Here is a 25,569-nt window from a genome sequence, read left to right as displayed (position 1 = left end):
GGTCGGTGAATTACTGTGAGTTAGGAAACTGAGTGTCCGGGACAGACACGGAGAGCGAGCCCGGCCCCGCGGCCTTCCCGAGAGGAAGGGCCCCCCCGGCCCCCACACGTTAAGCTTCGAGCCCTGCACCCGGCGCACCCGCGCACGGCTGCACCTTATCGTCCGAGACTCCAGGGCCCTAAACGGGCCCGGCGCCCACGCAGAGCCCCCTGGAGCTCCTCGGCGGGACGGACGCCGTCCGGGTAAGGCCAGTGCGCCTCTCCAGTCTCCGCGGCCGGGGGACGCCGCGCACCTGCGTGCACCTGCAGGCGGAACCGGGCGCCCGTCGCGCCGCAGCCCCCGATGCCGCGGCCCGCGTGCGCCCGCTCCGCCACCGAGTCACCAGGAAGGCTCCGGCGGCCCACCCCGCCAGCGCCCCACGCGGGGCCAGCGACCCTCGCCCCGCCAGCGCAGCGTACCTCGCGGCCGCCCCGCTGGCCGCCCGGGGGCGGGGCCGACGCCCGGGGACTGCGCCTGCGCGGCCGGCCCTCACGGGGCCCGGGGAAGGTTGTGCCTGCGCAGTCGGCCCACTCCGGCCCGGGGGCGGGACTGCACCTGCGCAGTCGGCCCAAGCCGGCCCTGGGGGCGGGGCGACGCCTGTGGAGTCGCCCCATCAGCGGCGCCTCGGCACCTAGAGCCGCCCGTCCGGCCGGGCCCCGGGGAGAGGCGGGCGTGCGGGCATTGCGCCTGCGCGCGCCGGCCCCGCCCCCGGCCCCGCCCCGGCCGCGCGGGGCCCTGGGAGGGGTGCAGCGTCCGGCGGCTGCGGCGGCGGCGCGGGAGGGGCCGGGGGCGGACAAAGCCGAGGCCGATGAATGGGGCGCGTCCGCCTGCGCGGCCGTGGGGTCCCCGCGGTGAGTGCGCGGCTCGCGTCCCGGGCCGGCCGTCCAGGCGCGCCGTCGGGGCCGGGGCCGGGACCGGACCCGGGGGCCGGGGGCTGGAGGGCGAGGCCGGGGTCGGGCCGGGCGGGCGCGGGGTCGCATGCGCAGGGCGGGGCGGGGGCGGCCTGCCGTGGTGCGGACCCCGCCCGGGCGGCGGACTCGGCCTCGGTGCCCGGACGCCGCTCCAGCTGCGCGCCCCGCGGCCGCCGGCCCGGCTGACAGCGGGGCACCCGGGGCGCCTCTTCCGGCCGCGCGGCCGGCGGAGCGAGCGCGAGGCGGTGGGAGCGGGCGCGGACGCCGGGCCGGCCGCGGGCGAGCACGGGGACAGGCGTGCCGGCCGGCGTGGGCTCTCCGGCTGACCACGCGGCGAGCCCCCGGCCGCAGTCGCCCTGGGGCGGGGGTCACCGGCCAGCAGACAGGTGCCCGTTGAGTGTCCGTCCTGAGGGCCTCTGCCCTCCGCCACCGCCACGGATCGCCTTACACGCTGTGCCTTTCGGGTGTCCCCCAACCCCGGTACAGTATTTCATTTTCTGTGCGCTTCCAGGAAGGGGCAACCGGGGCCTCGTTCACACGTCTCAGCACACGAGACGCTCCTCATGTCTGCACGCTTCTGATGCTTCTTGGTTGCTGAGCGTGTTTCTGGGTATGACATTCAAGTGTAAGTAGTCAAAACCCGAATCAAGCTGCAGAGCAGAATTTCGGTCGTTTTTCCAGTTGCGGTAGTGTTGTTTTGTTTTGTTTTTTGACCCAAGTTAACGACGGAGTCATTTATCTTTTTTTCTGTGACCCACACCATTCTGCTTGCTTAAGAGAATTGCCAGCCCCCTAGACTCTCGTTGCATTTTGAGTTACAGTCCGTAGATACACATAATATGCACCTCTCTGCAAGCAAACCCCTGCCCAGCTAGGTCATCAGGAGAAGCTTCCGTGGGCATTCTCAAGTTTGTTAAAAAGGGAAGTTATTTGTTTTGAAGTGAACTCTGATCAGATCAAGTCCATAGTATTGAAAAACGCATCTCAGACTTGGCATGAGACCAGTTTGCTAAGGCATTCTTGTGACTTTGTATATCAACTTTTGATGTCTTCTCTACATCATGGTGTTAAAATTAGGAGAGGAGGAAGGATTTAGTTGGAGTTTTTAAAAAGTGCTCTGAACAAGCCAAATTGCAGTTATGACTTAATTTCCACGCAGAGTTATCTTGTGAGAGGAGACTACTCTCACCAGTTCATTCCCAGGGCCTGCCACGAGCTGTCTGTGCAGGGGTGCACGCTTCCTGTAATCCTTAAACAGATGGTATCGGCTTGTGGTGGTTTACATTTTTTCAGGAAAAGATGTAGCACAAGTTAAGAGATTCTATGAATTTTCAGGAAGTTAATCTCCTGTATTGGAAGAAAGCACAGACTTTGAGTCCACATCGCCGCACATGTACTGTTAATTCCTGATGTTTTTGGGCATGAAAAGTCTGCCCTGCTTTTTCATGTCACCACACACAGAAGGAGGTTCGTGAGTGGCTCACGCTGTGCCAGGAGTGCTCCTGAAGCGCTGGGAAGGGTTTGAGGGGAACCGTTAGGGCCGTGGATTGAACCCTGTGTCTGTGCAGAGGAGCCGAGGCAGCTGTGCTCAAGACATGGTGAAGAGCGTGTGTGTTGTCTTTCAGATCCCTGCCCGGCGTGGAAGCTGGAGAGAGAGCAGACCTGGGCAGCGGTGCTGCGGGAGCACGAGGCACTGTGGCCGTGGTCAGTCTGTCCTCCCCATGTCTCTCTGCCCGGCCTCAGCTCCTTCCTCCCAGCTCTGCTCTGATTCTATCCTTCAGTGTGAGGACTGCCGGCGAGGGCAGGGGGCAGTGCTCGCAGGCTTACCGGGGGCGCCTGCCAGGGTTGGCTGGGGCCCCTCCGACTGTCCCTCAGCAGCGCCGGTTCCTCCTAAGCTTCTCTGCACAAAGCAGGCGACTGAGGGGTGACCGTCATTCTCCTGGTTACCGCCTGATGTCTAACGTAAGCTGTAGGAGGCATCATCTCTGTTTACGGTTGGTGTCTTACTGAATTCAGCCGCACGGAGTCCCGCCCCGACCACCCCGCAGCCTCCCGTCTGGCCTCTCGTCAGTGTCCGGGTGGCGGCAGACTTCCTGTCAGGCAGCTTCCAGAGCCTCGGCCCCTTCCACTTCCCTGTCTTTCCCTCCCTCCTCCCTTAGGCTCCGTCACTGCCTGATTTTCATCACTCTGAAGCATTTAGATCACTTTTAGCTAACTATCTGATGTGTGCTTTTGGCAGCTGGTATCCTGGAAGGCATGGTTAGGAATGAAAGCAGACCTTTTCTCCTTCCTCCTGTTTCCGAGGTGGAGGGCCCGGGAGGGCTGGAGGTGCCTGCCTCCACGCGAGGTTTCTCGCCTCTCTCCTCTCGCCTGGCGCTGTTCTACCTGCTGGGGCAGTGGTGCATGCTCGCGGTGCGGACGGGCAGAGAAGGCGGAGCGAGCTCTCCAAGCAAGAGCACAGGCAGGCGTGGGTGAGGGTGATGGGCAGCGCGACAAGTGTGCTCTCGGAAGACCGCTTGGAGAGGAAAGGACGTTTGCGTCCCGCGCCGAGGGGCCAGGGGTGGCGGAGCGGAGGCCCTGCGTGACGAGCGGCCGTGAGCTGCGGAGCCTGGCCCCTGCGTTCGGACCGTCTCCTGTCGTGAGGCCCGACCCCCACCTTGCTCAGGTGCTCACCCTGCTTGGGTTCCACTCTCCTTTGGATGAAGCCCTTGTGGCAGCTGCCTGCCCCCCTCCCCAGCTAAGTCTGTGCACCCCAGGAACCGGAGAGGCCGGGCCTGGGGCGGGGCGTTCCCCTGCTGACCCGGTGCTGCCCGCAGGGGCTCCTCAGTCCAGCAACCCTGCCCGGCCCGCCCCAAGCCCGCAGGTCTAAATGGAGGGCCCGTCCTCACTCAGGGCCCGGTGACTGAGCCTGCCCGCAGTTGGCCTGCTCAGAGGGAGCAGCCCAGGGCGCGTGCTGTTTGGAGCAGGAGCTTGGGTGTCGCGCAGTCGCACGCGGACACTAGTACCATGTCCAGCGGCAGCCCGCCGCGGCGACCTATCAGACCTGTGGCTGGTGGGACTGCCCGCTGCCCCAGAGAAGCCGCTGGTACTGAGTGGAGGGCCCTCGAAGCCAGAGCAGAGCCAGCCCGGCGGCCCTGGGGTGTGACCCTCAACGTCTCGGGGTGGACGGGCCACGGCCCCTCACGGAGCCCGTGTGCTGTTCGGGCCGCGCTGTGCTTCCAGCGCGGCTGCATCGGGCTGCCCGCCGCGTCTCGAGGAACTGGCTCCAGGTCTCTCGGTTCGGCCCCCGCCATGCGCTCTGGCCTCCGTGCGGCCAGTCCTGGGTGGTGGCTTGTCTGCACTTGAGGCGGCTCCTCCCCGGGAAGGTGCTAGCCGTGGCCCTGCACCCTCAGCAGGTGTGGCTCACTCTCAGTGAGGACCAGATCTGCACCGGTAGCCTTGGTGGGAAGGCTGCCATGTCTGAGGGCGAGGCCGCCCGGGCGCAGGGCGGCGCTGGTGCCCCAGCTGTGCCCGGCAGCTCCCGGGAGCCTGGGGCTCGGGCTGCAGGCCGGTGTGCGTGTCCTGGAGGCTGGGCGGTGGGTTGGGAGCAGGTCCAGGTGCCGCTGCTCCGGCCCTGAGCTGCAGCGCTGGCGTGCGTCCCCTGCCCGTGCCTTCGGGCTCTGAGGAGGCAGCAGGGGCCGCAGCACGTTACCGCTGAGCATCCTTCTCTTCTCAGGAAAGGCAGTCCAGCGGTTTGCACTCGGCGCGTCAGCACGCTGCCTGCGAGGGCCCAGGTTCAGTCCCTGGTCAGGGACCCAAGGTCCTGCGAGCTCCATGCCGCCCCCCTCCCCCAGAGGGAGAAAGAGGCAGAGGGCCGTGCTCGCCCCAGCAGCGCGGCCGTGGAGGGAGTGAACGGTAGTCCTCACTGCGTTCAGCGGCCAACCCGCAGTCTGGTCTCCCCACTCGGGACGTTGACTTTTTAAAGAGACGAGGCCAGTTGTCTTGCAGAAATGTCCCTGTGTCTGGGTCTGTTTGCCATTTGCTCCTTTGCCATTGACAGTTGACCCTTGAACAACACAGCGGGCAGTTGGGGGCCGCCCTCCGTGTGGTCGGCAGTCCGAGGATAAGTTGCAGCTGGACCCTGCGGCCCGGCTGCTCCACCCGTGGGTGCCACCCGCCGGGGACCCTGCCTCTTCAGGCGGCGGTGCTGGGCCTCCTGTGCACCGCCCTCAGACTGTCCTGTCGGGACAGACCCCGCCTGGGCTGTGGTTCCTTCCCCTGCCTTTCACGTGCTTTTCCTCACTCGTGATCGTCACCCCTTTGCAGGGAGCAGTGGGTGCAGCGTCGTCCCCCTCCCCCGCCCCACCCCGTGGCAGGTGTTTTTATTTCTCCTCTTGATTCTTGAGCATCAGTGCAGACAGGCAGATTCAGCCGTTACATTATAGCCTGCTGAAGTCTTCCGTCTCTTTGTTGTACATTCAGACAGTTGTGACCGACCTGTGGATCCCCGTGGAGCCGGCTCCTGGTGGCACATTCTTTCTGCAGCCTTTCCTGTTTCCAGAGCTGCAGTCGGCTCTTTCTGCAGAGCGCTGTGGCCTCCATCACTGCAGGAGGGTGTTTAGAAACCAGAATCCAGGGCCGGCTGTGCTCAGTGTGCTCGTGTGGTACTGCAGCCCTAAGCGCTGGCCTAGTGCACGGGGCTAGGGGATCAGTGTCTAAAACATCCAGAGTCCATACTGATGTTTTCAAGACAAATTTAAAATTATATAGTTTTACTTAATTTCTTTGTTTTTTTTTTAATTATATCTTTTTTGTATCCTGAAAATTTTGATTCTTAATGGCATTGGCATAGTTACATTTTGTTTTTTGCTAAAGTACATATAACACAGGTAAAATGAAAATATGTTGCTACTGCTAATGAAATCACATAGCAAAATTTAAGGTGTTTTTTTGTTTTTAGTACGTATTCTGCTTCAGGTGAATAAAATCCTGTGTGTTAAAGTCCCTTGGTGAACATTCTTTGTTTGCAGTATGGTTGCTTATTTGATACGCCTTTAGATTTCACACTTGAAATTTTCTGTGTTTTAATGTAGAGGTAATCACACCTCTCAAAAGTCAATTTTCTATGTTTTCTGGAGAAAGAAATGGCACCCCACTCCAGTACTCTTGCCTGGAGAATCCCATGGAGGGAGGAGCCTGGTAGGCTACAGTCCATGGGGTCGCAAAGAGTCAGACATGACTGAGCAACTTCACTTTCACTTTAGATTTCACACTTGAAATTTTCTGTGTTTTAATGTAGAGATAATCACACCGCTCAAAAATCAACATTATATAAAAGATACAGTCAGCAAGCTCACTTGCATTCCTGTCTCCTCCACTGTTTATAGGCAACCATCTTTATTTCTGCTTTATCCTGCAAAATAAGCGTGTAAGTTGCTTCAGTCATGTCCAATTCTTTGTGACCCCATGGACTGTAGCCCACCAGGCTCCTCTGTCCATGGGATTTCCCAGTCAAGAATAGTGGAGTGGGTAGCCATGCTGTCCTCCAGGGGATTTTCCCAATCCAGGGGTCAAACCTGCGTTTCTTACGTCTCCCATGTCTGTTATGTCTCCTGTGTTGGTTGGCAGGTTCTTTAACCAGCGCCACCTGAGAAGTGCCAAAATAAGCTCTTCAGACAGACATTAATGTTTGTAACTCCCCTTGTTTTCTCTCCTGTCTTTCACATCATAAAACCTCACGAGCACTGTTGACTGTGTGTCTTGCTTGTTTCCTGTGGTCTGTGTATGTACTGCGCTTCCCTGGTGGCTCCGCTGGTAAAGAATCCGCCTGCAGTGCAGGAGACCTGGGTTTGATCCCTGGGTTGGGAAGATCCCCTGGAGAAGGGCATGGCAACCCACTCCAGTATTCTTGGCTAGAGAATCCCATGGACAGAGGAGCCCGGCTGGCTACAGTCCATAGGGTCGCAAGAGTTGGACGAGACTGAAGCGACTGGGATGCGCGTATGTACCAGGCCTTACTGGCGGTGTGTGAGTGGTTTTGCAGCCTGGCTGTGGAACCGCAGCGCCTGGGACAAATGTTGCTATGTGTCTCATGAGGTGGTCTTCAGAGTCTGTCCCTGGACGTGGGGTTACTGGGTCCTTGGGTGAATGTGGCTTGGTAGGGGGCTCCAGAGTCCTCACTGGGGTGGTGCCAAGCTTTGGGCCCTTCCTGCCTGGTTGGGTGAGATGACTTGAAGTGTTTTCCTGTAATCTGCTGCATCTGCAGCATGAGGAATGGAGATACTTGGTTGTGTTTTTTTGGTGTTGTGGCAGGTGAGGGCCTGCACAAAAGCTGGTCTCTGTGTTAGGAAGCTGTTGAGTCCGCGGCGGGACATGCGCACAGGGGATCCTGCTCTGACAGGCACTCCTGCGTTACGGCAGCCTGGAAGGCGCTTTCTTTAATTCTAAAAATGAAAAATAACTATGTTCCCCAAGTCAGAACACACGCCTGGAATTGAGACTCTTCCACACACGGTATTTGTTCTAGCCCATGGAAAGATCCTCTGGTCGGCTGCCTCTGCCTTTAGGCGCTTCGCCCTTGGAGCTGAAATGCGTGCAGTGGTCTCAGCAGGCCTGGGCTCTGGGTCCATCCTCTGCACTCCTCTCCTCCCCCGTCTCTGCTCAGTTCAGGGGGCTGTGCTCCCTGCTGAGCGGAGCCCCACACCACTCACCACCAGCTTCAGAGTGGCCCTCTGGCTGGCGGGCGGTGGCGGCTGCACAGCCCCACGCAGGGAGGCCTGCCGCGCCTGCCGGAGGAGGAGGCTGTTTCACCTGCTGCCCCTGATCACCCTGTTTGACCTCCATGTTGATGATTTTCCTGTGGGCTAGTTCCTACTTGCTGGACATGGAAGCTGGACCGCAGGACAGCTGGTTCTGGATGCCACCCAGGTGCCGTGACCAGGGGGCCCTCACCTTTCAAGCCAGAGATGCTCCAGAGCTCTGGGACGGGTGACCAAACCCAAGTTGTTCCTCACACCCATGTAGAATTATCCCCAGTGCCTCAGGTACATAATCCTTCTGCGGTGTGAGAACTAAAGCCAACATCCTTTTTTGTCTTTCTAAATATTTGGTGCGAAAATGGTAGAAAAAGTAGTAGGAAGCTGCTAGAGCCAATGGCAGCATTTTCCCTAAAACAGAAACGTCGGGGCTTCCCTGGCCGTCCAGTGGTCGGGCTCTGCTTCCACTGCAGGGGGCGTGAGTTCAGTCCCTGGTCAGGGAACCGAGATCCCCGTGCGGCCAAAAGGAAAAAAATAGAAACATCCCACTTACGATGTTGAGCTAGTGTGTAGAGAGCTGGTGCAGCCGTAGAGGAAGACAAACAGGAAGGCAGCGGGCTCCCCTGACAGCCCCGTCCCGGGCGTGCGCTGGCGTTACCCCGGCGCCAGAGTCTCCCATCTGTGCCAGGAAGGTGCTGGCGTCAGCCCTGGCGCAGGCCCTCGGGGCTGGCCGGGCCGGTGGTGGCAGCTTCCATCACCCGGGCGGTCCCCGCCAGTGGCACTGCGGTCCCATGAGTCTTCCCTGCTCCTGGTCTGCTCGGGGTGGGCGGTGGGATCAGGTTGCTCTCTGGGGAGACTGCTTCCAGCGGTTTTGTTGCCCCCTCAGACGGCGCCTCGTGTGTGGCCCCCCCGGCGCTTCCCCCAGGGGTGTACCCAGTGCGGGCGTTAATCAGCACCCCGTACGAGATGGAGCCATTTGGCTGAGTTCCTGCATCTCTGTTCACGAGCTGGACATGGAGTGGGAGCCCTGCCCTGGCTCTCTGGTGCTGTAGCTGATGTAAGGAGCTGACGGTGAATTTCTCTGTCACTTCTCAAAAGTAGTGAATCATTTGCCTTCCTATCATCCTCCAGAGGTGACCAATTGAGGATTTTATTTGGGATTATGCATTAATAGACTTAAACATTTGATGAGTTTTGATGTATAATGCTGACCCTTATTTACATTCAGATTATCTCATTTTTGGACAGGGGGAGCACTTCAGGTTGACACCTTGGACCCTTCCCGCGCTGCCCTCGTCCACTCGCAGAGGTCCTGGCTCCCTGGGTCCCCAGAGCATCCTCGGCTCATTTCGTGGTCTTCCCGCCCCTGGACCTCGTGGTCCTTGGGAACCTTGGCTCCTTTAGTGGGAGATGTGTTTGAGAGCTGTAGTCTGGAGGTCGCGGGGGTCACTGCTCTCAGGACTTTGTACCGAGCAGAGCGGGGTGGGTCCCACTCCCGGGGCCGCGGGATGCGCGTCTGGCCTTCCCGGCCCGTCTCTGCGAGGACGAGGGGGACCGGAGCCCGCCTCCCCATCTCTGCGCGCGGCCCAGTCCTTGCTGAAGGCACCACGGTGCCTCTAGCCCAGGGACCCGCGTGTCGTCCAGCCCCCCCTGGCTCAGGGCCAGCGACGTAGCTGCACAGTGCCCGCCGGCTCTCCCGGGACGCTCAGCGGTGCGTCCTGCAGGGAGACGCCCTGAGCACCCCGCTCTCCAGTCGACTTCTCAGGAAGGACTCAAGGAGAGCTGTCTCCCGAATTCCTGCCTGGGTAACAGTGTCTCTGTGTCCTTGTACTTGGATGGCAGGTTGACTGGAGGCAAAACGCTTGGCTCGCGTGGTTTTCCTTGAATGTGTTACACATGTTACTCTGTTGTCTCAGCGTACAACGTGGCTGTCAGGCTCGTGAGTTGCTTTCCCTTACGGGTGGCCCTGGTTTTTGCCCGAATGGCCTTTGTTTTCAGTCCAGTGGTTTTCCTGGGATATGCCTGTGTGCTCACGGTTACAGGCGCATGGTCTCCGCCCTATGGCTTGCTCTCCTGTTTCTTCAGTAACTTTATTTGTGTGCTGAATAGCATCCCTGGCTGTGCCGGCTCTCTGTTGCTGCACAGGCCTTTCTCTGGTTGCTGTGAGCAGGCGCCGCTCTAGTTGCGACGTGCAGGCTTCTCACTGCCGTGGCTTCTCTCGTCGCAGAGCACGTGCTGTGGAGTTCGTGGACTCGGGAGTTGGAGTTCCCGGGCTCTAGACTCAGGCTCCGGTGCATGGGCTTAGCTGCCGGTGGCCTGTGGAATCTTTCTGGATCGGGGATCAGACTGGTGTCCCTGCGTTGGCAGGAGGATTCTTCACCACGGAGCCACCAGGGAAGCCCAGGATGCCTTTCAGTACACCTGTTTGTTCCATAGTTGTCAGTAATCTGTTCTCTTGCCCTGTCCCCCTTTTTTGTGGGGAAACACCTTGATTATACACATGTTGGATTTTCTTTACCTAAGTTTTAAATTAGTCAGCTTCTTCTGCGTCTTTTTTTTTATCCGTTTATTTCTTTTTCATTAAAACTTTTTCTTTCTAAACTCTTCTGTTGATCTTACACAATCCTCTGTGGAGTTTATTTGTTCTTTTGTTGCTTGTAACTTAGTCTTTATTCTAAAATGACATTTTACTTTTATTTATAATAGTTTCTTAGGATCTGTAAGCTCATCTCAGTGTTTTTCTTTCTTGATTTATTTCGTTCTTTTGTATTATTTTCTTAATTTTGTTAGCTTCTTTTGAAATAAGTTACTCAATTTCACTTAATCTGTGTTTATGTTTTTCTAGTGTGATTTCATTACCTATAGAGATGTTTTTCCGCCTTCATTACTTTTTCTCTTATCCTTCTGTAGGATTTAATCTTAACCCTTTTCTGTTGTTTATTGTATTGGTTTTCTAGTGGTGCTTTAACAAATTATCACAGGCTTGGGGGTTGAAGACAGCACACATTTGGAGGCCAGCAGTCTGAGCTCTGAGCCCTGGGCCTCAGTCATGGTCCTGCCAGGCTTCCCTCCTGGCGGCCTGGCAGAGGGTGGCTCCTCGCCCTTCACTTCGAGACGCCCCTGCGTCCCTGCGTGTGGGCCCACCCTCCATCTTCAAAGCCAGCGACGCTGCGTCTCTCACCTTCCACAGGCATATTTTCATGTCTCTCCTCTGCTTCTTTCTTTCACTTTTGAAGACCCTCATGACAGCATTGGATCTACCCAGATGGTCCAGGGTTCAGTTCAGTTCAGTCGCTCAGTCGTGTCCGACTCTTTGCGACCCCATGAACCGCAGCACGCCAGGCCTCCCTGTCCATCACCAACTCCCGGAGTTTACTCAAACTCATGTCCGTTGAGTCAGTGATGCCATCCAACCATCTCATCCTCTGTTGTTCCCTTCTCCCCCGGCCTCCAATCTTTCCCAGCATCAGGGTCTTTTCAAATGAGTCAGCTCTTCACATCAGGTTCCCAAAGTATTGGAGCTTCAGCTTCAGCATCAGTCCTTCCAATGAATATTCAGGACTGATTTCCTTTAGGATGGACTGGTTGGATCTCCTTGCAGTCCAAGGGACTCCCAAGAGTCTCCTCCGACACCACACTTCAAAAGCATCAATTCTTAGGCGCTCAGCTTTCTTTATGGTCCAACTCTCACATCCATACATGACTACTGGCTATGAAAAACCATAGCCTTGACTAGATGGACTTTTGTTGGCAAAATAATGTCTCTGCTTTTTAATATGCTGTCTAGGTTGCTCATAACTTTTCTTCCAAGGAGCAAGTGTCTTTCAGTTTCGTGGCTGCAGTCACCACCTGCAGTGACTGTTTCCATTGTTTCCCCGTCTATTTGTCATGAATTGATGGGACCGGATGCCATGATCTTAGTTTTCTGAATATTGAGTTTGAAGCCAACTTTTTCGCTCTCCTCTTTCACTTTCCTCAAGAGGCTCTTTAGTTGTTTGCTTTCTACCATAAGAGTGGTGTCATCTGCATATCTGAGGTGATTCATATTTCTCCCAGCAATCTTGATTCCAGCTTATGCTTCATCAAGCCTAGCATTTCTCATGATGTACTCTGCATATAAGTTAAATAAGCAGGGTGACAATATACAGCCTTGACGTACTCCTTTCCCGATTTGGAACCAGTCTGTTGTTCCATGTCCAGTTCTAACTGTTGCTTCTTGACCTGCATACAGATTTCTCAAGAGGCAGGTCAGGTGGTCTGGTAGTCCCGTCTCTTTCAGAATTTTCCAGTTTGTTGTGATCCACACAGTCAAAGGCTTTGGCATAGTCAATAAAGCAGAAGTAGATGTTTTTCTGGAACTCTCTTGCTTTTTTGATGACCCAACGGATGTTGGAAATTTGATCTCTGGTTCCTCTGCCTTTTCTAAAACCAGCTTGAACATCTGGAAGTTCACGGTTCACATATTGCTGAAGCCTGGCTTGGAGAATTTTGAGCATTACTTTGCTAGCATGTGAGATGAGTGCAATTGTGCGGTAATTTGAGCATTCTTTGGCATTCCCTTTCTTTGGGATTGGAATGAAAACTGACCTTTTCCAGTTCTGTGGCCACTGCTGAGTTTTCCAAATTTGCTGGCATATTGAGCGCAGCACTTTGACAGCATCATCTTTTAGGATTTGAAATAGCTCAACTGGAATTCCATCACCTCCACTAGCTTTGTTCATAGTGATGCTTCCTAAGTCCCATTGACATCACATTCCAGGATGTCTGGCTCTAGGTGAGTGATCACACCATCGTGATTATCTTGGTCGTGAAGCTCTTTTTTGTACAGTTTTTCTGTGTATTCTTGCCACCTCTTTTTAATATCTTCTGCTTCTGTTAGGTCCATACCCTTTCTGTCCTTTATCGAGCCCATCTTTGCATGAAATGTTCCCTTGGTATCTCTCATTTTCTTGAAGAGATCTCTAGTCTTTCCCATTCTGTTGTTTTCCTCTATTTCTGTGCATTGATCATTTAGGAAGGCTTTCTTATCTCTTCTTGCTATTCTTTGGAACTCTGCATTCAAATGGGTGTATCTTTCCTTTTCTCCTTTGTCTTTAGCTTCCCTTCTTTTCACAGCTATTTGTAAGGCCTCCCCAGACAGCCATTTTGCTTTTTTGCATTTCTTTTCCATGGGGATGGTCTTGATCCCTGTCTTCTGTACAATGTCACGAACCTCCGTCCATAGTTCATCAGGCACTCTGTCTATCAGATCTAGTCCCTTAAATCTATTTCTCACTTCCACTGTATAATCATAAGGGATTTGATTTAGGTCATACCTGAATGGTCTAGTGGTTTTCCCTACTTTCTTCACTTCAAGTCTGAATTTGGCAATAAGGAGTTTCTGAGCCACAGTCAGCTCCCAGTCTTGTTTTTGTTGATTGTGTAGAGCTTCTTCATCTTTGGCTGCAAAGGATATAATCAGTCCGATTTCGGTGTTGACCATCTGGTGATATCCATGTGTAGAGTCTTCTCTTGTGTTGTTGGAAGAGGGTGTTTGCTATGACCAATGTGTTCTCCTGGCAAAACTGTTAGCCTTTGCCCTGCCTCATTCTGTACTCCAAGGCCAAATTTGCCTGTTACTCCAGGTGTGTCTTGACTTCCTACTTTGGCATTCTAGTCCCCTATAATGAAAAGGACATCTTTTTTGGGTGTTTGTTCTAAAAGGTCTTGTAGGTCTTCATAGAACTGTTCAACTTCAGCTTCTTCAGCGTTACTGGTCATAGACTTGGATTACTGTGATATTGAATGGTTGCCTTGGAAACGAGCAGAGATCATTCTGTCCTTGTGATCACATGGACCACAGCCTCGTGTAGCTCAGTGAGTCGTTTTCCGTTAATTCTGCTGACCGGGCCCGGACGCGGAGCCCGGCGGGTCCCTCGCGCTCTGCCGCGCCCTGTCCGTGTTGCTCCTGTTCCTGCGCGCCGCTGAATCCCGCGGAGTTTCTCTGCCAGCAGGATGTCGTTTTGCCCTTCGCTAAAGTCGCCTGGTGACGCACTCTGTGTGGTTTTGCCAACGGTGTTAGCTCATATTAGTTCTTGTAGGAATATTTTTGCTGAGTGTTGAATTCTGGTTTGGCTTTTTTTTTTCCACCACAACTCTGAAGACGTACTTCTTGTATCTCCTGGTTTACATTGCTTCTCTTGAAAAGTCAGTAGTCTAGTTATTTTTTCTTGAAACAGTTCCTCGGGCTGTGTTGCAGTGTATATTAGGAAGATGAGTATAATGAGCCTGTGCGCTCATCACCCAGCTTTGACAGACAGACAGACAGACGCACGCATGGCCATTCCAGCTCTGTGTCCCACCCCAGTTATTTCAAAGCAGATACCAGAAGTTGTGTTTCATCTGGACGTTCTCCAGTTAGTGTCTTGGAAAGACGGGATTCTTTAAAAAGTCTTATCCACAGTATCTTTATACCTTAATAAACTAAGAATTACTTCAAATGTTCACTCAGCGCCCAGGCCTCCCGCCTTGCCTGAGGAATGCGCTTGGTCGTCTGCTCACTCACACGGGACTCAAGCGGTTCGTTAGAGAAGCTGGGTGGTCTGTCCTGCTGCAGAAGCCCCGTGGTCTGGATTCTGCTGATCTCCTCCTGCTGGCGGTACTGAGCTAGGTTCCTCCAGCCCTCCTCACTGTTATCTCTGTGCTTTTTCTTATTTTTAGCACTTTTTTTTTCCTCTTTAAATCTTGCTTGGGGTTTGTAGGGATTCTTGAATCTGTGGTCTGAAGTCTGATCAAAACTATGCTTTTCTTATTACACTTTCTTTTCTTATTCTTTTCCGTTACGGCACATCAGAGCATATTCGACAGGAGGCCCTGGTTCCTGCGTCCTGCGTATCCTGGCTTGCGCCTGCTCACCCCAGACTCCGCTCCTCCCCCCTCCCCGCAGCCTCGAGTCTGACCTCTTGGTGACGCTGTTTCTGTCTCACAGGTGAGTTCACTTGTGTCGTACTTCAGGTTCCACGTGTGAGTGAGTGTCCTGGTAGCTGTCTCTCTCTGACGTCACTTAGTGTGCTCCTCTCCAGGTCCACGTGTGTCAGCGTGTTTGTAGCCGCATCCCTTCCTGCACGTGTGTCTTCTGTGCACCGCCCCCAGCCTCCTCGACCTCCAGCGCTCCAGGAGCAGCGGCCTGTTTGCCCCGTGTGCCCCGACACGTTTCTCAGCCTCTCTGTGCCCCTGCCCTTTGGTGTAGAAGGAGACACGTCACACTGAACCTTCCTTGAAAGATTGTCACATGGCTTAAGTGAGCCCGCACAGGCTGAGCAGGTAAAAGAGGGCCCGCAGGAAGCAGTCCACCCCATCACCCCAGGCTTTGGCCCCAGGAGTCTTCGGAGAGCCTCAGGGTCAACCGAGAATGGGACATTTGCCTCGAGGGGAGACGAGCTGGTTCCTCACAGACCGGAGAGGAGCGGGCGAGTTCATCCAGGATGGAGGCGCTGTCTGGGCCAGCCGGGTGGGAGGGAGCTCGAGGCAGCCGAGCTTGCTCTGCGGCCTTCCTAGGACAGCACCTTTCCATGGAGGCCTGAAGACCTCTCGCACAGACGCCCGTGGCTTGCCCTTCTGCCTTGCGAGGGTCCTCGTCAGGAGTAGGAGCAGAGATGATACTAAATGCGTTTCTTCACCCAGTGGCCGTATGGTTTTCCTCCTTGCTTTCTGTTGACCTGTGCGTTCTGTTGGTTGATGTTTTAATGTTAAACCAAACCTTCTGACACAGCCTACTTACTCGTGGAATATTATCTCCAACCTAGTGCTGAATTTGACTTGTTACATTTTTAAGAACTTGCTGCATTTTCTTAAGGTTGTTCTGTGATTGTAGGGATGTGACTCTGATTCTTTTCCTGTTATGTCTTTGCGGGTCTTGGTGTCACGGTGGCCCTACCTTGTTAAAAGACTTGGGGAATGTTTCGTCTTTTATTTTCTGGAAGAGCGTGTTTCACCAGTAATTTGTTTTTTTCTCTAAAGTTTGGTGAAATTCACGCATGGAACCATCTGGACCTGGAATTTTAAGAGAAGGGACTAGGCAGAGGGCTGCTCAGGCTTCGGCGTGAGGCGGGCGTCATGGCCGCTGCACGGCAGAGGCGCGTCTCTCCAGTGAGTCCCTGTTGTGCGCGTCTTTTCGGGGTTTACGCGTTTCACCTGAGCTGCTGAATTTATCATCACGAAGCCGCTCGGCTGTGTGCCGCCGTTTTGTGTGTGGGGTCTTTGGTGCCCACTTTCATTCTGCTGTTGGTAGTATCTGTCTTTTCCGTTTTTTTCTCTTACTAATCAGTGTAGAAGTTTGCCAATTTTTTTGATCTGTCCAAAAACCAGAGTTCGGTTTCATTGATTTCCACCACCACCCCACCCCCCGCCTCTTCCCCGCTCCCCCTCAATTTAATTGATTTCAGATCTTTTCTTGTTTTCTTCACTTTGTTTGCTTCAGGATTAAATTGGCTGTACTTTTCCTTGGGACTTTTTTCTTTAAACCCTTGGCTTCATACATATCTAAGTGTTACTTACTTAAAGATACTTCGGATTTTTCCAGATATCGTTCTGATGTTGATTTCTCGTTCAGTTCCCTTTTCCGAGGCCATTCTTTGATTTCCGTTCTTGTGAATGTATTGCAATTTGCTTTATTGTCCAGAGAAGAGTCTGTCTTGATGAACAGTCTGTACCCACCTTGAAGTACACACATTCCACTTGTTTGCACTGTTCCATAAATGTCATTGAGGCCAGGTTTGATGGTAACGTTTTCAACTCTTCTATTATCTTTACTGATCTTCTGTCCGCTGGTTCAGTTAACTGTGAGTAGGGATGTGAGAGCCCACCTCCCTCCGGGCCCACGGGGTCTGCTCCCTGGATGTGGAAGGTCCCCTGTGGTCCGCTGTGTTCATGCGCCCACGCCACATAGTGCCGTGGCCCCGCGGGCGTGCCCGGGTTGGGGTTAGCATGCTGCACCTTCCTGTCTTTTTGCTTTGAGCCTCTCTTTCTCTTCACATGTAACGTGTTTTTGTAGGCAGCGTGGAGTTAGCCTTCCTTTTGCCCTAGTCTGCCAGTCCCTGTGCTTCCTGAGCTGCAGCCGTATGGCCTGTGAGCAGAGGCGCTCTCCATGTCCCCCCTCCCTGGCTCTGTGCACAGAGTGCTTCGCATCTGGCCGCCCGCGAGTGCCCTGGCGCCCCATGTTGGCTGTTGTCCGGCACCAGCTGGCTGTCCTTCCATCCGCTCCTGACATTGCCGCCTGGAGTCGTGTTCAGAGCCATGGGGTCCGGGCGGCCCAGAAGACGGCTCCCACTCACAGCAGCCCAGCTGTCACCCGTGTGTCTGACTGAGAGGCTTCAAGGCCAAGGTTCCCGCAATAAAGTGCCGGGGCGGCTCCCACAGCAAGGGCGCAGTTAGTCACATTTACAGGTTTATTATATAGAAAGGCGGAGAAGGCAATGGCACCCCACTCCAGCGTCCTTGCCTGGAGAATCCCAGGGACAGGGAACCTGGTGGGCTGCCGTCTATGGGGTCGCACAGTCGGACACGACTGAAGTGACTTAGCATAGCATATGGAAAGGGGTTCCCTCGTAGCTCAGACGGTAAAGCGTCTCCCTGCAGTGCAGGAGACAAGGGTTCGATCCCTGGGTTGGGAAGATCCCCTGGAAAAGGAAATGGCCACCCACTCGAGTGTTCTTGCCTGGAGAATCCCATGGACAGAGGAGTCTGGTGGGCTACAGTCCATGGGGTCACAAAGAGTCATTCATGACTGAGCGACTTTCACTGTGTGAAAAGGGACACAGATGGCCGGCCAGATGAGGACGCACAGGCTCCTGAGTGCTGGGGCATCTGTCCTCGTGGAGTTGGCGTGCGTAACCCTCCAGACCCGTGGGTGTGTTCGCTGGCCTAGCAGTTCCCCAAACCCCGAGCTGGGATTCTGCTGGGGTTTCATGCTGTGGGCCTGAAGAGTGTCCGCTTGGTCTCCAGGCCGTGCTGGGGGTTGGGGGCTGAGAGCTGGTTTCTGACCGTGGTGTGGTCTTTCTGCTGATGAGCCTCCATCGTCGCCTCACCAGGACGCAAGGTGTTCCTGTCACTCAGGAGCTCCCGAGAGGCTTAGGAGCCCTGTGCCAGGAGCTGGGGCACAGACCCGCACACACGTGCGTCACACTCCCCCACCTTGGGGTAACTGGCATACGGTGAGCTGCACTCAAAGGGTGGACGTGCTGAGCACACACACACTCCCCTCGTGTTCATACACGTGGGCAGCTGCTGCGCAGAGGCGCCTTCACACACAGTGAGTCTCCAGCAGTTGCAAAGGTGTTCTTTTGTTGAAAAGGATGATCTTTTCAACAAACGATATTTGAACAATTCGTATACAAAACAATGAATTTGAGTCTTTCAAAGATCGAAATATAAAACAAACACAGGAGAAAATCTTTCTTAGATACAGCTCCCAAAGCATAATCCATAAAAAAATTAATTGCTGGGGACCTCCCTGATGGTCCGGGAGTTAAGAACCGGCCTTGCAGTGCAGGGAACTCAGCTGTGGCCCCTGGTCTGGGCCCTAAGGTCCCGCATGACGAGAAGCACCTGAGGCTGGAGCCGCAGCTCCAGGCCCGCATACCACAGCCGAGTGTGCCCGCGGTGCAGGGGCGCGCGTGCTGCAGCTGAGACCCCACAGGCCAAGTAAGGAGTTCTTTTTCTTTTTAAAGAACATGTGGTTTAAAAAAAAAAAAAGCAAACTGGTAAACTGGACTTCATTAAAGTTAAGAGCCTTTCCTTTCAGAGAACACTGAAAAGAGTGAAAAGACAAGCCACAGACTGGAATCACACACCTGATAAAGGGCTTATCCAGACATGAAGGACTCTGAGGACTCAGTAATGAGGAAATACACAATCCATAAGACAGAGGCAAGATACGTGAACAGATGCTCCCAGTGGAGAGAAGCAAAGGGCAAAAAAAGCATGAAATGTCCAGTGTTGTCATTGAGTCATTTAGCTGAGTCGTGTCTGACTCTTTGCAACCCTATGGACTGTAACCCACCAGGCTCCTCTGTCCATGGGATTCTCCAGACAAGAATACTGGAGAGGGTTGCCATGCCCTCCTCCAGGGGGTCTTCCCGACCCAGGGATTGAACCAGGGACTCATGCATTTTCAAGTAGATTCTTTACCACTGAGCCAGCAGGGAAGCCCACCTATTAATTAGAAGGGCTAAAATTGCAATGATGGACCTTACCAAGTCTTGGTATTTTCTCTTTTTAAAAAAAAAAAATTTAGTTTTGGCTGTGCTGGGCCTTATGGCAGCATGTGGGCGCTCTAGTCTTGGCGAGCAGGGCTCCTTGTTGCAGTGAGTGGGCTTCTCGCTGCAGACCACAGGCTCGAGACCATGGGCCTCAGTGCTTGCCGTGTGCAGGCTCAGTGGTGGCGCGAGGACTCAGTTGCTCAGAGCCATGTGGGGTCTTCCTGGACCAGGGATCGAAGCCACCCCCTGCATTGGCAGGCAGATTCTTTACCACTGAGCCACCATGGACATCCCTTGGTGTTTTCTCTCTATGATCTTTTCTGACGTTTTGGGGTATATAATAGTATGGATATGTTACTCCCAAATCCCTAGTTTACCCCTCTCCCCTGTCGTTCCCCTTTGGTGACCATAGGTTTGTTTCCTGTGTCTGTGAGTCTATTTCTGTTTTGTAAATAAGTTTATTACCTTATTTTTTTTCACATTCTACACGTAATTGATGTCACATGTTTCTCTGTCTGACTTACTTCATTCAGTATGGTGATGTCTAGGTCCCTCTGTGTGCCTGCAGATGCTATTTCATTCTCTTCAATGGCCAAGTAGTCCTGCATTAAGTCGTAGCGCGCCTGCTCCACCCGTTCACCTGTTGACGGAGATTCAGGTTTCTTCCACGTGTTGGCCGTTGTGAACAGTGCCGCTGTGAGCACTGCGGTGCGTGGGGCACAGACGTGTGCCTGGGGCGGGACTGCAGGGTCGCGTGGCCGCTCTGCTGGTGGTTTTTAAGGAGCCTCCACGTTGTTCTCCGTAGTGGCTGCACCGGTTTGCACCCCGCCGGCAGTGGAGCCGGGCTCCCTCTCCCCACACCCCCACCGTGGATCATTTGTAGACTCTGGATGGCAGCCCTGTGACCAGTGTGAGGTCGCACCTCACTATCATTTCCTGCTTCTCTGATTATTGGTGTTGTTGAGCATCGCTCCATGTGCCTTTTGGCCGTCTGTATGTCTTCTTTGGGGAAATGTCTATTTAGAGGATATTTTCTTTTTTTTTTTTTACCACCACCAGGATTTTATTCTTAAATAAATGCTCAGCCTCAGGCCTGGTTAGGCAGACAGCAGAAGAAGGCAGACCGCAGGCCCCTTGTCCGTGGGAGCAGTGGGATGGCCCAGGGAGGCAGAGACTCCGAGAAGGTAAGCAGGGTGCTCGGGGCAGGAGAGGCCGACGGAGAGGGTGTTTGGTCCTGTGACTGGGCTCTGAAGTCAGGAGCAAGCAGAGTCTCACCTGACCATTGTGGGATTTCTCTCACACATACTGAGGCTGACGTATCCATGACTGGATTTGAAATGTGAGCGAGTCCTTGTCTTACTTGGTTCCATCTGTTGTAGATGACGCAGGAGGAGCACCATGCCATCAAGTCACCAGCGTTCCCGTGCTCTAGACCCGCAGGTCCGCCCTGTGTGCGCACATGTCTGCCCCGCGATGCATTTACTGGGAGAACTCCGGGAGCAGCATGAGGTGACACGCTCACAAGTTCGCCTGTCCACTGCTCAGTGAGATTCACGCTTAGCCGTATTCATAAACATCCTGAGAGAGAGTTCTTCGGCCAGAACTGAATAGTTATGGTCAGTCATGGAGAACCAGTGGGAGCCTCGTCCCCAGGGAGCAGGTGATTCGGAGAATACAAACTTGAAAATAGAAGAGGAAGATGACTCTCAAACCCCTAATCACAGTGTGGAGAGAATGGACTTGGGAAGTGAGCCGGAGGCCGGGAGGCAGGTGGGCTGCGGCCGGGAGCAGGCAGAGGGCGGCGAGGTGGGCTGCGCAGGCCGGCCCCCCGGGCGGCGCGCGTCCCCCGAGCCCGAGGACGACTACGGGGCGCTTCTGGCGCAGTACAGCAGCACCCTGTACAGCGTGGCCATGGAGGCCGTGACGCAGAGCCTGCTCTCCGGCCGCGGCCTGGGCTCCAGGAAGAAGTCCCCGGCCTGGAAGCACTTTTTCATCTCGCCGCGGGACAGCACCAAGGCCGTGTGCACCTACTGCATGAAGGAGTTCAGCCGCGGCAAGAACGAGAAGGACCTGAGCACCAGCTGCCTGATGCGGCACGTGCGCAGGGCGCACCCCACCGCGCTGGCGGGGGACCCCGCCCCGGCGCCGCGCCCCGGGCCCCCGCCCACCGACCCCGGGGGCCCGCTGCTCCCCCGGGCGACCTCCAAGGGCCCGGCTCCCCTCCAGGCGACGGAGGAGGCCAGCTCCGCAGTGTCTTCCGAAGAGGCCGCCTCGGACGCACTGGCCTCGGAGAGGTACTGCCGGGACGAGGGCCCTGCGGGGCCGCCCGCGCACGCGCCCCCCCTGCACTGCAGCGAGCCTGCCGAGAACGGGGCGGAGAAGAACCTGCCCCTGCCGCGGAGCGGGTGCGGGTCCCGCCGGAGGTCGGCTGTCTGGAAGCACTTCTACCTGTCGCCCCTGGACAGCTCCAAGGCCGTGTGTGTCCACTGCATGAACGAGTTCAGCCGCGGCAAGAATGGGAAGGACCTGGGCACCAGCTGCCTCATCAGGCACATGTGGCGGGCGCACCGTGCCATCGTGCTGCGGGAGAGTGGCGGCGGCTCCGGGGCGCCCGCACCCGGCCCCGTGCCGCCCCTGGGGCCCGCCCCGCCGCCGCTGGACGCGGAGCCCGGCCCCCTGCCGGCGTCTCCAGGGAGGGCGCTCCAGGACCCCGCCTCCGCAGCCTCCTCCCCTGACCGGCCGGCGGAGGAGCCGCCGGCGCTCTGGGGCCACAGGGCCACAGCGTCCCCCTCCTCCGACGCGGGCGAGGCCTCGTGGGGGTCGTCTCCCGAGACGCAGCCGGGTGGCGCGCCGTGCCCTCGGCCGCGGGAGCCGGGCGCTGTGTTCCAGCAGAACAAGAAGGTGATGAAGAGGCTGAAGTCGGAGGTGTGGCATCACTTCTCGCTGGCGCCCACGGACAGCCTCAAGGCCCTGTGCAGGCACTGCGGCTGCGCCATCAGCCGGGGCAAGCGGGGCGACGTGGGCACCAGCTGCCTCATGCGGCACCTCTGCAGGCGCCACCCCGAGGTGGCCGGGGGCCAGCGGGGCTTCCTGGGGGCCGGCCTGGCCAGCTCGCCCTATGCCACCCTGGCTTCCGCAGAAACATCCTCCTCCGGGTTGACAAACCTGCCGACCATGGTCACCAAAAACCATCAAGCTGTGTTTCCCGTCAACAGCAAGAAGACCTCCAAGCTGTGGAACCATTTTTCTATCTGCTCCGCAGACCCCACGAAGGTCGCGTGCCTGCACTGTGGCCGGACCATCAGCCGGGGCAAGAAGCCCACAAACCTGGGCACCAGCTGCCTGCTGCGGCACCTGCAGCGCTTCCACGCTGGCGCGCTGAAGCCCGAGGGCGCCCGGGCTGCCCCCCCCTCCCCCCCTGGCGCCCAGGCGCCCCTGGGCCCGCCATTGGCAGGTGCCGCCGCCTCTGACGATGGCAGCGAGAAGTTTTATGATTCTCACCCCGTCGCCAAGAAAATCACAAGTCTCATTGCTGAGATGATCGCCCTTGACCTCCAGCCGTACTCGCTGGTGGACAACGTTGGCTTCAATAGGCTGCTGGCATACTTGAAACCTCAGTACTCCCTGCCCCCGCCGGCCTACTTCTCCCGGACGGCCATCCCGGGCATGTACGAGGACGTGAAGCACGTCATCATGGCACACCTGCAGGAAGCCGAGAGCGGCGTGGTCCACTTCACGTCGGGCATCTGGATGAGCAGCCAGACGCGGGAGTACCTGACCCTCACGGCCCACTGGGTCACCTTCGAGCCCTCGGCCCGGCCGCGCTGCGAGGACCACCACTGCTCGGCGCTGCTGGACGTGTCGCAGGTGGACTGTGCCGACAGCGGAAGCAGCATCCAGAAGCAGCTGGAGTGTTGGTGGGAGGCCTGGGTGACGTCCACCGGCCTGCAGGTGGGCATCACCGTCACCGACAACCCCAGCATCGGGAAGACGCTGAACGAGGGGGCGCGCTCCAGCGTGCCTTGCTTCAGCCACACGGTCAACCTCATCGTCAGCGAGGCCATCAAGAGCCAGAGGATGGTCCAGAACCTGCTGAGCACCGCCCGGAAGATCTGCGAGCGGGTGCAGCGCTCGCCCCGCGCCAAGGCCAAGCTGGCGGAGCTGCAGCGGGAGTACGGGCTGCCGCCCCACCACCTGCTGCAGGACGTGCCGTCCAAGTGGAGCACGTCCTTCCACATGCTGGAGCGGCTGCTCGAGCAGAAGCGGGCGGTGAACGCGCTGTCTGCCGAGTGTGACTTCCGGGAGCTGCTGAGCTGCGACCAGTGGGAGGTGATGCAGTCCGTGTGCCACGCCCTGAAGCCCTTCGCCGCCGCCAGCCGGGAGATGAGCGCGCACGTGTCCACACTGAGCCAGGTCATCCCCATGATCCACATCCTCACCCGCAGGGTGGAGATGCTGTTCCAGGAGACCATGGGCATCGACACCATGCTCCGTGCCCTCAGGGAGGCCATGGTGAGCCGCCTGTCTGCCACGCTCCACGACCCCAGGTACGTGCTGGCCACCCTGCTGGACCCGCGCTACAAGGCCTCCCTGTTCTCCGAGGAGGAGGCGGAGCAGTGCAAGCAGGACTTGATCAGGGAGCTGGAGACGCTGGATCCTACCTCAGAGCCCACACCCGTCCCCAGCGGCTGCGAGCCGGGCTCCCCGCCCCAGGACTGCGCCGGCGAGGAGAGCCTCTGGGCACTCATGGCCAAGCTGAAGAAGAGCGAGCGCGGAGGGCGGCCCAAGGTCCCCGAGGACATGGTGCTCGCCTACCTGGAGGAGGAGGTGCTGGAGCACAGCTGCGACCCGCTCGCCTACTGGAGCCTCAAGAGGGCCGCCTGGCCCGGCCTCTCTGCCTTGGCCGTGCGCTTCCTGGGCTGCCCCCCGAGCATCGTCCCCTCCGAGCGGCTGTTCAGCACGCCCCCCGAGAACGGCAGCTTCGGCCAGTCCAGGCTCCTGATGGAGCATTTTGAGAAACTCATCTTTCTGAAAGTGAATCTTCCCTTAATATGCTTCCAGTACTGAAGAGCCCGCTGGAGCCACCCAGCGAGCACTGGCGTCTGCCCAGGCTGGCGCTCGCTGCAGCCGGCCCTGCAGGACGGCAGGCCGGGCGCTCAGGTCCACGGCTGCGGGAGGGGCCGCCCGGCCCTCGCTCTTGCGGCCACACGTGCCTTAACCAGTCCTTCAGGCCAGGTACCACGGTGTGTGTTTTCAGAAGTCCACTAGAAGCAGCTTGTCTCGTCGATGCTGAAATGCAACGATTGGGTTTTCGTTCGTAACTGTAAGGCTTTTACAAGTTGGGGATCAGTAGTTTGTCTCAGTAGAATGGCAGAGGAGAGGTGAGCAGTTTTAGTCCGTAGGCTTTTTATTCGATTATGTAAAAATCAGATCAGGTACTGTATTTTAGTTAAAAATTGCTTTAATTGCAACAGAACAGCCTTTGTGGCTGCCAAATAAAACCTGTAAATAGGAGGTGGAGTTGAAGCCATCTTGGCCGAGCAGTTCCTGACTGCGGCTCTGCAGGGCGTTGAGGGGGACGGAGCGTTCTGGGAGGCAGCTGTCGACCACGACAGAGGCGTGGCATGGGCGACAAGCCCGAGCTGACGCGTGACGAAGGGTCGGCCGTGCGGGGTTTCCGCAGAGCGCGCGCGCCCGTTTCAGGATCTGCCCTGTGCCGCGTGCATGGTTAGTGTGGACACACCCCCACGTGTGTGGTGTGCACGGTGTGGCCTGCCGTGTGGCCAGTGCACGGCGTGCCGCGTTTACAGCCTCCTGTTGATGAATCTCTGAGCCTCTGACTCGGTGGCTCTGCATCATGAAGCTGTCTTGAAATTTGTGCACTGACCCCCAAATTGATCCAATTATGTACACAGTTCTCTTTAGAAGAGGCGGCTTATTAACAGGGAAGAAGATTGCTGTGTTACGGTTGTAAGAATAGCCTTAGGCGTTTAGATTTTCTTTTATAAAATAGGGAGGATTCAGCCATCAGTGGGGTATTTTAGGATCCCAAGGACATCAGAATGGATTATCAGTCATCAGGTTTTTTTTTTTTTAACAATAATATGTCTTCAAAGTTTTTGTCTCAGCGTCTAGAAAAGAATTCATTTTCTTACTTCAAACCGGTTAAATATTCTGGGTGAAACGAGTCACTGATTTGCCTATGACCTTTTAGAAAAGTTATTGTTTTGTTAAAATACTGTACCTGTTATTAATCTGAATTTGCATTGACTATGTTTTTAGTGTATTTATAAATGGTGAACTCAGTTTCTGAAATTAAACTTTTTATTTGCAATTTTCTACTGCTGGAGGACACTGGCTTTTTTTTCTCAGGATAATAAAACAATCCTACTCTTAGGGGCCAGCATGTACAGAAACTACCCTCAACACAGCCTTTAAATCTTCATGTTAGCCGCAGACGGGACCTGGGGGAAGTGGAGGAGTAATTCTTAAGCAGCATTTCTAATAGCAGCAGTGACATCCGAGAACCTTCCAGGGCGTGTGTTCCGAGCGGGCACTGCAGCCGCTGTGCTGCTGGCGGGAAGAGCAGCCAGTGTGGAGACTGTGGAGGGCTCCGAGTTGGCTGGGGCTGCGTGCGGTCCAGCGGGC

The 25,569-nt window shown here is 56.0% G+C and overlaps 1 protein-coding gene across 16 annotated transcripts; it reads left to right on the top strand.

Annotated features, from left to right (window-relative positions):
- Nucleotides 1–735: 735 nt before the first annotated feature.
- On the top strand, nucleotides 736–25,262 carry ZBED4 (zinc finger BED-type containing 4). Of its 16 annotated transcripts, XM_045165213.1 has the most exons (8): nucleotides 736–890; nucleotides 1,462–1,575; nucleotides 2,576–2,654; nucleotides 14,517–14,651; nucleotides 14,746–14,986; nucleotides 15,683–15,811; nucleotides 19,981–20,105; nucleotides 20,301–25,262. In XM_045165213.1, exon 8 carries the CDS (start codon nucleotides 20,545–20,547, stop codon nucleotides 23,986–23,988), a length of 3,444 nt encoding a protein of 1,147 aa, XP_045021148.1. In that variant the 5' UTR covers nucleotides 736–890; nucleotides 1,462–1,575; nucleotides 2,576–2,654; nucleotides 14,517–14,651; nucleotides 14,746–14,986; nucleotides 15,683–15,811; nucleotides 19,981–20,105; nucleotides 20,301–20,544; the 3' UTR covers nucleotides 23,989–25,262. The 16 variants fall into 16 exon arrangements, with proteins under 16 accessions (XP_045021148.1, XP_045021151.1, XP_044796669.1 ...); XM_045165216.1 differs by lacking the exon at nucleotides 14,746–14,986; XM_044940734.2 differs by lacking the exon at nucleotides 15,683–15,811.
- Nucleotides 25,263–25,569: the final 307 nt, after the last annotated feature.

Source organism: Bubalus bubalis, chromosome 4 (genome assembly GCF_019923935.1).
Source record: "Bubalus bubalis isolate 160015118507 breed Murrah chromosome 4, NDDB_SH_1, whole genome shotgun sequence".
In the NCBI taxonomy this organism is placed as follows: Eukaryota; Metazoa; Chordata; class Mammalia; order Artiodactyla; family Bovidae; genus Bubalus; species Bubalus bubalis.
Note: the sequence above shows the minus strand (reverse complement) of the source record. Positions and strands in the feature narration are given on the sequence as shown.

Bases quoted from the DNA above. Each gene is read 5' to 3' on its own strand.
- ZBED4 (XM_025282660.3), top strand. From the start codon at position 20,545: ATGGAGAACCAGTGGGAGCCTCGTCCCCAGGGAGCAGGTGATTCGGAG.